At 40.0% G+C, this 11,377-nt stretch overlaps 1 protein-coding gene across 1 annotated transcript; it reads right to left on the reverse strand.

The window, feature by feature from the left end:
* Positions 1-2,128: 2,128 nt before the first annotated feature.
* LOC121921138 (butyrophilin subfamily 1 member A1-like) lies at positions 2,129-10,114 on the reverse strand. Its single transcript, XM_042448739.1, has 4 exons — positions 10,000-10,114; positions 8,318-8,419; positions 4,340-4,438; positions 2,129-2,777 (listed from the first exon to the last, which is right to left on the reverse strand). The coding sequence occupies exons 1-4, from the start codon at positions 10,079-10,081 to the stop codon at positions 2,257-2,259; spliced, it is 804 nt and encodes a 267-aa protein (XP_042304673.1). The 5' UTR covers positions 10,082-10,114; the 3' UTR covers positions 2,129-2,256.
* Positions 10,115-11,377: the final 1,263 nt, after the last annotated feature.

Here is an 11,377-nt window from a genome sequence, read left to right on the forward strand (position 1 = left end):
TCTGCTCCAGAATCTTTCCTGGTATTGATGTCAGACTAACTGGACGATAATTGTTTGGATCCTCTTTCTTCCCCTTTTTGAAGATTGGGACAACGTTTGCCCTCCTCCAGTCTGCTGGGACTTCTCCTGTTCTCCAGGAGTTCTCAAAGATTATTGCCAATGGTTTCAATATTACATTTGCCAGTACTTTTAATGCCCTTGGATGTAGTTCATCTGGTCCTGGAGACTTAAATTCATTTAGGTTAAACAGGTATTCCTATACTTATTCTGTGCTGAAATTCTCCTGTTTTGTCCTCTGCTCCATTATCCTCAGGTTGAGCACCCTTTTCCTTTTTTGAGAACACTGAGGCAAAGAAGGTGTTGAGTAATTCTGCCTTTTCTCTGTCCTGTGATAGATTCATCATAGGGTGGCCATAAGTTGAAAATGACATAAAGACACACAACAACAGTATCACAAAAATGCCATAAATCTCCAATGACCTTATTCCAAGGAAATCACATTAAAAGCCTGTGCAATATTTATATTCCTGGAGGCCTCCTTACTTAGAAAACTAGGGAACAAGGGTGTAACATTGCATTCCTTATCCAATATACAGATAGTCTCCTATCTGAACTAGTTTATTTAAAATCCATATCTTTTTTGCCAAATGATGACTACAAACTTTGTACTAAGTTTTTGGATATTTATTGAAAAGTAATTCATGCAGCAATTCAGCTGTACAACATACTGGCTTTAAAAAAAAACAATAACAAATTCTGTAAATGACAAAAAAAATAGCATCTGTACAGAATAATGAAGATAGCACAATGAACCTAATATTTATTTATTTATTTAGCCTGTGAGTTGTGAAAGGAACAGGGGTAGTTAATGGTTCTCATAGTGATGGCATCAAGAATCCTGTCTATGGCCCAAAACAAACTGCAGAAATAGTTTTTTGTGGGTTTTTCGGGATATGTGGCCATGTTCCAGAAAAGTTTCTTCCTGACGTTTCTCCAGAGAAGATGCCAGCCACAGATGCTGGAGAAACATCAGAAAGAAACTTTTCTGGAACACGGCCACATATCCCGAAAAACCCACAAAAAACTATGGATGCTGGCCATAAAAGCCTTCAACTTTACATGAAACTGCAGAAATTTTACTGCACCTTTGTATATACACTCATACTTCCACTTTTGCTGGAGTTAGGGGCACAGGGCCCCCGTAAATGTGGAAAACTGCAAATAACAAAAACACTATATTTTTAACCTGAGAGAACACCTCTCTAGAAATCTCTAGGTCCTCCAGTGCAACTCTGTGGTCAACATCTGCCAAACATTGACCATAGAATAGCATTGGAGGAGCTACAAATACCTAGTGGAGTGTTCTCTCTAGGAATCTCTAAGTCCTTCAATGTGATTTTTGGTTAAAGTTGACTATGGAGTTGTGCTGGAGGATCTAGACATTCCTAGAGAAAACATATTAATAAAATCAGTGAATAATCAAATCCACAAAAGTCAAAGCCGCAAATGTGGAGGGAACGAATGTAATGGGACTAGAATGTCTATGGATTTTGGTATCCATGAGGGTCCTGGAACCAAACCCCAAACCAACAATTGGCTTTTCTGAAATGTAAACATTTCTGCAGTTCATTTGGTTGATATTTTAGGTTAAGAGGAATTTCTCCATTGAGGGCATGCATTGGATGTTCCTCATCCTCATGGCACCTTTGGGAACAGCATATATCACTCTAGTATGGTTATGTCTTATGAAAAGGTGGGTGAGTTCCACAAAGTCTGGATATTCATTGCAGTGTTTTGATGCTCCCATGTAAACACATGGTAAAATGAAATTCACTCATGTGTTTGTTTTAAAACTCCACACATTACACTTCAAACATTTTTGGTGTGGCCCTGCTCCATAAGGCAGTTGTGCGACTTTATTGTGTGGTTTTAATTTTGGAATTTTAACCTTGTTTTTAATAGTTTATATATTGATTTGGACTTTTATGTGATTACTGTTTGTAAAGTGTACATCTGTGTACTCCTGTGTAACCCGCTTTGATCTGCCAAGGAAAAGCGGGCTATAAATAAACATTATTATTATTATTATTATTATTATTATTATTATTATTATTATGTGGCTGAAGCTGGGACCTAAAGAATATTCATACAGGAAAGTTGAGCTTATGTCCAGATCTCCCCATGACTAGAGAGACTAAACTGCTCTTGACATCCTTGAAAAGGAGGCTGCTAAAACCAGTGGCATGAGTCTTCCTCTCATGGATGGATCATAAGCTTCCCATTCCACCCATGGATCAAGAACCAAGGAAGGATTTTCTCCCCAGAGAAATGTGTTTTTGGAAAAGTGAAGAGTTCAGCATGTGTATCCCCATCAAAAAATGCTACTTGTCCCACTGAATAGTCCAGAGAAACTCTGATCCTCTTTGGAGGGTGGCACAGAGACAAATTAGTCCTCGGTTCAGTGATTGCTTGGTATTGCCCATCGATACGTTGCACCCCCCAGTACCCTCCTCCAGGTGCAAGGAAAATTGGCCCATTTCTGTTTGCTGACTCCCTGACCACTCCCACGCCCCACCATGTCCCTCCTTCCACCACCTCCACTTCCCAGCAAATTTTCCCAGAGGTAAAGCCTTCATGGCTTAACACACTAGCCATCACATCATATCTCATAGTACAAGGAGCCACACTTTGCTTCATGCCTTTCCATGTCACTGTCTTCTGGTCTTCAGATATGTAGAGCTGGGGAAAAGCTGTGCCTGGATCCAGAGTCAGGTTTGCTGTATAGAAAAAAGAGAGGAAGAAGGAGTCACTATCCATATTCATCAGGGACCTAAGACATAATGCAAATGATCACCATCATAATTGCAACTAGCTGTCAACCTGGAACTATCAGAGCTTAGAAAACATAGGTGGGCAAGTTGTGGCCTCCAGATAATGTTTACATTCAACTGTTATCATTCCTTATATTCAGCCTTTACAGCTAGAGCTGATGGGAACTGAAGCCCAGTATCATTATTACTTGAGAGCCAACGTAGTGTAGTGGCTTGGATGTAGGACTAGGACTCTGGAGATCAAGTTTGATTCCCCACTCGGTCATAGAAACCTGTTGGGTGACCTTGAATAAGTCACACTTGTGATAAGTTTGCCTTAGGGCCGCCATAAGTTGGAAATTATTTGAAAGTCTATAGCGATAATAATAACAATTACTACTACTACTACTACTACTACTTTCTCCCAATATAGGAACTCAACTAGAGCCAAGCAAGTCACTTTTTGGATGACAGCTCCTAGAATCCCTTGGCCACTATGACCAGTGAATTCTGGGTGCTATAGTCTTGAAAAATAACTTTTCCAAGCTCTGGTAATAGACATGCAAATCATCAGTGCTCAGCAGTGGAATCATTTCTTAACACATCGTTGGAGTCAGATCCAAGTTAAAATCAGCCTGAAAAACAGAACAGCAATAATCTAATGCAGTGGTGGGAAAAGTGTAATTTATTGACCTCAAGGAGCCCACTGGCTTGCGCAGTTTGGCCCAGCAGCCTCTCATGTATGCTAGCATTTTGTTGGTCTGTGAATGCTGTGTGAATCTAATAGGGATCCAGTTTTCCAATAAGGAATTTTGCTTTAGTGTCCCAGTAATCAATTAAGTTGTGTTAGAGGGCATCCAAACTGATTAAAAAGACCCAAAAGTCCCAGGTTTTGTTCCTGTTCTTTCCAATTTAATTTTGGTGCTCCATATACATTTTGTTTATCTCAGAATATTTCTTGCCAGTTCCTACATGGCAGGGGGTTGGATTGGAAGGTTCTTGTGGTCTCTTCCAACTCTATGGCCTGTTACAGACTGCCAAAATAAAGCAGCTTCGGGTCTCTTTGGAGGTCTGCTGTTTAAATGATGCATGCATCCTAAGAATCCAGAAGCTGCACTCCAGTGCTTAGGAATGGAGTATGGCTTTGGCGTGACCTGCGGACTCTTAGGACCCATGCATCATTTAAATAGCATACCTCCAAAGAGACCCAAAGCAGCTTTATTTTGGCAGTCTGTAACAGGCCTATGATTCTATGATAGCACAGAAGGCAGGCCCTGGTGATGTCATCCATCATGCTATCTTAAGCATTATCTGTAGCTGGAAGACTACACACACACACACTTACTTTATAACACAGCACACTTGCTCTGAGATTCCTCCCCATTGCCCTGAGGACTGGTGAAAAAACTCCAGACCCTGAGATTCAAGGTCAAGTCCAGAAATCTGGCAACCCCCATACTTCACCACCTTTGAAATCATAACCACAGACAAATAAATATATTGTACACCAGTCAAGGAGATGAGATTACCTGTCCTGCTGTTCTTAGCAGATCCACAAGGGATACAGTTTAGTAGGCAACTCTGGATCTGGTTGTGAGGTGGCTTTGAGTAAGAAATAGCCTGAGGAGCTTAGAAAATAGTTTGACTTCAGAACAGGATCACTATGTATTTAACCGTGTTTATACAGTACTATTCAGATTTATTTGTAATAAGTAAGATCATTATGGGTGGAGTTTGCAATTTGTAGTTCTTTTTGCTGTGAGTTGTTTTGCAAAAGAAAAACAAAATCTCTGCATAACAATCAAATTCAGTGCTAAGAAAATTTACCCAGAATTGAATTACTTTGCCAGAATTTGCCCCCCCCCCAGTACACTCAAAAACTGGGCATGCTTTGTGTAGGAATAATGGTCATCTGTATTGAACAGAATGCAGCAGGGACAGTGCAATATAAGCTTGTGGTAAAAACAGGAGAAATTACTCTGGATGCTCTTCTTATAAAAAAGAAAACATTATGTTTATTGTCTCCAGAAATCAATTTTAGGATAGTAAAGGACACAGACAAAAAAAGTTTACCTATACATTGGGCCCTTGGTATCTGCTAGGGTCTGGTACCAGAACCCCCTGTTGATACCAACATCCATGGATACTCAAGTCCCATGAAATACAATGGTGTAGCAAAAGTGTGTCCCTTATATAAAATGGCAAGATCAAGGTTTGTGTTTTAAAATTTAGTTAATTTTTGAATATTTTCAAGTCATGGAAGCTTGAATCCATGGATAAAGAATCCATGGTTGTGGAGAGATGACTGTTCATTCCAGACTTTATGCAGTCTGACACCACTTTAACTACCATGGTTCAATGCTATGGAATTCTGGGATTTGTAGTTTTGTGAAATATTTAACCTTTTCTGTCAGAAAGCTCAAGAACCACAGCAAATTACAAATCTTAGGATTATATAAAATGGAGCCATGACAGTTAAAGTGGTATCAAAGTATATAAATTCTGCAGTGTGGCAGCAGCTTTGGCTCCAAGAGCTCATAACAGCTGGCTGTCCTCTGTGTGTATAAACTAACTTGCATTGTATGTTGTGGGTTTTTCGGGCTGTGGCCATTTTCTAGAAGAGTTTATTCCTGACATTTTGCCAGCCCCTTCGGAGAATGCATTCTCTGAAGATGCCAGCCCCAGATGCTAGCAAAACATCAGGAACAAACTCTTCTAGAACGTGGTCGACTCTCTGTATCCATGGATTCTTTTCCCACAGATTCAACTATCCACAGCTTGAAATACATCCCCAATATATATATATATTCCAAAAAAGCAAAGCTTGATTTTGCCCTTTGATGTAAATGTAAGGAATTGTATTTAATAGCACTTGAGTATCCACATATTTTAGTATCCACAGATGGGTCCAGAAACCAAATCTCAGTGAAAACCAAGGGCCCACTGTACATAGACAGACCAAAAAAAGATACAGAAGGGTGGAATAAAAAAGCCATCATTATCGAGACTTCTCCTCACTAAACAGTTTATACAAGCGCTGATGCCTTTTTATGTCCAACACTTACTTACTTTTTAATTTATTTAGGCACCCAGGTTTCTTCTAAATTGGACTCAAGGCAGCTCACAAAAATGCTTTCAAAAACCAGTACAATTTTAAAAACACAATTAAACACATCACATTAATATAACAAGTTAAAAATATAAAATCATTAAAAACGTGCTACGTTAAAAATATGTAACCCTTAAAAACGTACAAAACAAACACTTCAGTAAAAAGCTTCCCTGAATGCAGTTCAATACAGAAAGGGGTTTATCACACTGGGGCTAATATTGGCATCAAAGAGAAGATTAATAATTCTGGCAGGTTCATATTCATTTTCATATTCACTTTGAAAATAAATTGCAAACCCCAGATGGCATTTTTCCTGTACTACTTGGAAAAGTTACTTTTTAAAACTACAATTCCCAGACTCTTTCAGCCAGCATGGTCAAAGAAACCAAAGATTTAATTTAAAAAATAACTTTCCCAGTATTTGAATAGCAAATATAGCTCAGTGTAAACAAAATCATAAAAAGAAGTGTGTGATGGATGGGGGGGAGGGAGTTTCTCAGGAAGCTGTTGTAAAACTCTGATTTTGTCCAGGAGCTTATTTTGGGTGATGATCCAACAGCTTCTTCAAAATTAAAGTGCCCTGTTGAAGCAAAGTTTTTAAAAAGTGTGACTAATACAAGGTATTGTTTGACCTGGAATGCTGAACTTACACAAAAATAATGCTATTACGCAAAAATAATATGCCTTAGTTCTGTGTTCAGAGCCTTAAAAGATGTTGAAGCAGCAAACTCCATGATTGTTTGAAGAGCATGAATATACTGGGGAAAGCATGGGATGCTCAGAGATATTCTGCATTGTTTCAGACAAGCCTTCAAAGCTGGAGAAATATGATATGTTAGAAATTTTATAGTACTGTAAATATGGGATAGCAAGGCAAATATGACATACATGCTGCCTGGGTAATGGAGACTTAGCATGGTATCGTGGTTTGAGTGTTGGTCTAGGACCCCGGGAGACCAGGTTTCAAATCTCTGGACATGGAAACTCAATGGGGGGATATTGGACAAGTCACACTCCATCAGCCACAAAAGAGAGCAATGGCAAACTTCCTCTGAACAAATTTTGCAAAGAAAACTGCATGATATGTTCCTCTTTGGGTTGTTGTAAATTGGAATCCACTTCAAATCACACAACAAAAAAACCAAAAAAGTAGGTAATGGGAGGAATCCCATTTCCCTGGAACAAAACACTAGCCAGGATCCGGTGCAGTTATTTCTGCTGATGGAACTGCCTTTAAGCAGAATGAGACAGTCACTTCAGGCCATAATGCTGGAGCATCCTCAGAGGGAAAGAATTGGTAGTTATTTCCATTATTTAAAGGATTATCTCAGTCATCTACCATGACAACATGGTTGGCTTTGGGTGAGTTAGCTAGGTGAGTATGATTTGTTGTTCTGCTGCAGGGAAATTAATGTCTTAATCCAGTCCAGAAATTATTCCACCACTTTCTGCAGTGCCTCATGTGCCCCTGAAAGGTCCTTCAGTGGGATAGGAAACCATTTAGAGGAGGTTTCTGGTGGAGCATGGGGTAGTAGAAGTGGGAGGAGGAGGAGGAGGAAGATCTCATCCTAGTGCCATAGATCATGAATGCCGATATATGAGGCAGGCAACTGGTGTCTGAATGCTAGGTACATGCAGTGTTTTTGTATGAGAATCAAGGGGAAAAACTGATTTCTTTTCAGCAACTCAATTGCACTCAAATATTGCTTTATGACCAAAGTACAGTCAGCTCTCCATACCCACAGATTCTGCATCTATGGATTTTATTTATTGATTTATTTATCTATTTATTTATTTCATTTATATCCCACCTTTCAGACCCAAAGTGGCACACAAATAATACCTTTAAAATTACATTAAAATTCTTCACAGTGAGCTATTGAATGATATTTGTTTTATTCTTGGGGGCCAGAGTGTAGAAGGCCCCTGACCACTTGGAACAGCTCCACTGGATGACACTGTGCAGATTCAGTGGTGACAGAGAAGTATGATTTCTTTGCTGCCTCCATTGCCTTGACATAGACCTTCCAATGAGCCCTAGCCCATTTTCACTTGGCTCTTTGGCTTAGTAATGGATATGAGTATTGCCCCCTACGGTAGGACACAACTTGACAACCTTGTCAATGGGGAATACCTTTACCCTTTTTATAGAACAGAAAGCTGAATCAGTGTGGTGTAGCAGTTTGAGTGTTGGACTAGGACTTTAGGAGATCAAGTTTCAAATTCCCACTTGGCCATGGAAACTCAGTGGGTGACCTTGGGCAAGTCAAGTTCTCTCAGTTTCAGAGGGAGGCAATGGCCAAACAAATCTTGTCCAGAATTTTTTTTGATAGGTTTGTCTCAGGGCATACCAGAAACAAATTCAAGGCACACAACAAGAATGAAAAACTCTTACCTGGAAGAGAGAGAAGGATAAGAAGAACCACAACTACAACAACATTTCCTGCCACTGAGATGCCAAGAGCAATTTTCCACCAGAGAAGATTTGAGAAAGAACCTGTGGAATTGGAAGCCAACTGTTGATGTTTGAACATTTCATTTCCACACACTTAATAACTCAGTACACATTTGTTGTGACTAGTTCTGGTACTAAGGTCACAGGCCAAAATAAGCCACATTACTCAAATTCACCATGAATGGTATATGTCTTATTCTGTGCAGGGACAACCATAGATGGAAGCTGGTTTGTATTTTTTAACACATCAGTGCAGACAATTGTTAAATTCTATTGTTGGTAGCATAAGCTTTCATAAACTAAGGACTTTATCACATAAGGTTAAACAGTGGAATTTTAACAGAATAACAACAATGGCGGTGGAAAAAGAACCTGGCTTTCCCGGGTTCTTTTTCCTCTGGAGGGAAGCCACATGGTTTGGCGGCTGCGGCTTCCCTCCAGAGGAAATTAGGCCACTGGCAGGCTGCCCTTTTCGGGCGGTCTGTACCATGCCTTAGTTATAACTAATTTAAGACTCACTGCATTAATAGAATCATAGAGTTGGAAGAGACCTCAAGGGCCACTGAGTCCAATGCTGCCATGCAGTAACTTTCACTCAAAGCATTCCGACAGGTGGCCATCCAGCCTCTGTTTCAAAACCTCCAACGAAGGAGACTCCACCACACTCTGAGGGAGTGTGTTCCATTGCTGAACAGCCCTCACTGTCAGAAAGTTCCTCCTAAATTATTTTCCTGCAGTTTGCATCCATTGCTGTGTCCTATTCTCTGCAGCAGCAGAAAATAAGCTTGCTCCATCCTCAATATGGCACCCCTTCAAATACCTAAACAAGGTTATCATATTACTCCTTAACCATCTCTTCTCCAGGTGTCCCCCATCCTATATCTATGCATATATCTATGCATCCTATATCTATATCTAAGCATCCTATATCTAGTCCCAGAACAGAACCCTGTGGCACCCCACTGGTCACTTCTCTCCAGGATGAAGGGGATCTATTGCTGAGCACCCTTTCAGTTTGGATGGTCAACCAATTACTAATCCACCTAGCAGTTGTATTGTCTATTCCACATTTTACTTTCTTGTTTGTAAGAATATCATGGGGGACTTTGTCAAAAGCCTTACTGAAATCAAAATATGCAACACTGTCATGGTGATTTATGGCAGCAGTGCTGGAATAAAGCAACAAGCCTAGATGCAAAAAGTCCATGTTCACTTCAAGGATCTTTCTCTTTCTTCCTTTCACCCCTCCTCTGTTTCCCTCCTTTTCTCCCAGCCCCTTATGTCACACTATGTACTTGCAATGCAAAGCACTTTCTGCTGCCTGTGTTTTTATTTAGGGAGTTAAAAGCAAGTTCTAAGGACAAGGTTTATTACAAGTCACCCTCTTATTGGAAGAGGGGTGGGAAGTGTGTGGCCTTCCAGATGTTGGACAGCAACCTTCAATTGGTCACACTGGCTGTGGCTGCTAGAAATTGCAGTCCAATGGCTTCTGTCAGATCTAATAATTCTAACCATATTCTAACACATATCTACAATGTGATTTCAAAATCCTCCTTTCATGTGACTTCAATTGCCAAGCTTATCAGAGAGAAGGAAGGAGGGAGAGAGATTCAAATCAATACCTTTGCTTTCTTTGGAAGCTGTTGCTGCACAGAGGTCTCTTTTTCTGGGGTCTATACTCATGTACCCATCTTCATCCTCCATCTTCCTGAGTTCTTTGTCAGTGTTAGTTGCACATAGGAGAGTCTTTGGATAAGGAAGTGGCAGATCCCTGAAGCTCTTAAACTGGGAAGTAACACGCAATTATGTAAATAGACTTGCAAAACCAACCTGTCAGTTGGCAAAGTCGGTTTCATTCAGTTGGAATCTGTGGGCACGTTGGTCCCTTATGTAATATTTGTAACAGACAACAGTCTTTGGGCCAAATCTCACTTGCAGAAGATGACTTCCAGTTAGTTGATGAGAGAAGTCTTTGGGACTTATTGTAGCTTATCTCCCCCTCCCATCCTGATTCTCTCACATGCAAGCAATGCAATTTATGCCACATTTATTTTACTTCACCCTCCCAGTGTGCTAAAGTAAGCAAGACTTCAGTTCACCACACCACGGTGTTCGGAGAAGAGATTACATGACTGGATTTGGAATGAAGAGGGAGGTAAGAAGGAGGAATGCTTTCATTTTCTCCCTTAGTTGTTTTTTTAAGGTGCAGAATAACGGCCTGTCTTGTGGCCTTGCACTGCATTATTTTTCTTTTAATGAGCATTATCTCATTAGCCACTGTGCATGCCTCAGGACTTTGGAAAGTTACTTTTACGGACAATTCTCAGAACCCCAAGTCTGCAGGACTCCCTGTCCAAAGGTTCTGAGAGTTGTCCCAAAAAGTAATTCTTCCAAGCTTGAATCTTATAGTATTCTCCTTTGCCTTGCCTCATATCCCTCATAGCTAGTCTTCAGATCCTGTAGCTATCAGTCATGCTAATCCTACAGATGATAAGAACATTAGAAGAACCTAGCTGGAGTAGAAATAGATCAACATTGTATTTAATGCTAGTAGAGATTTACCTATGCTAGAGGTCTGGAGTGACAAATAAAAACATTACTAAGGATTCTTTATGGTATGGTGGAGAGGTGGTCAATGGCAGTGTGTGTATGTGTGTATGTGTCACCACAAGTTACCCCAATGAATGACATGGTGGTGGCATGTCAGGCCAAGAGAGGTTATTTAGTTCAGTATACAGTTGAGTAGCTGATTAAAGGTCATTATTTTAATTGCTTTTTAAATTATTTTTGATTCTATGTTATAAATTGGGTTTGATGCTAATGGTGATTTGATTACATTTGAATGTCAAAGTTTTCTACATTTCAGTTCTGTTATGCGTACTGAAATTTGTCAGCTACCTTTGGTCTCAATTTTCTGGGTAAAGGGAGGATAAAAACAATAACATCAACATTAGCCATCATGAACTGCTCCTCCTCAAGGATAATGGGAGCAGTTGTCCA

This window comes from Sceloporus undulatus, chromosome 2 (assembly GCF_019175285.1).
Source record: "Sceloporus undulatus isolate JIND9_A2432 ecotype Alabama chromosome 2, SceUnd_v1.1, whole genome shotgun sequence".
Lineage (NCBI taxonomy): Eukaryota > Metazoa > Chordata > Lepidosauria > Squamata > Phrynosomatidae > Sceloporus > Sceloporus undulatus.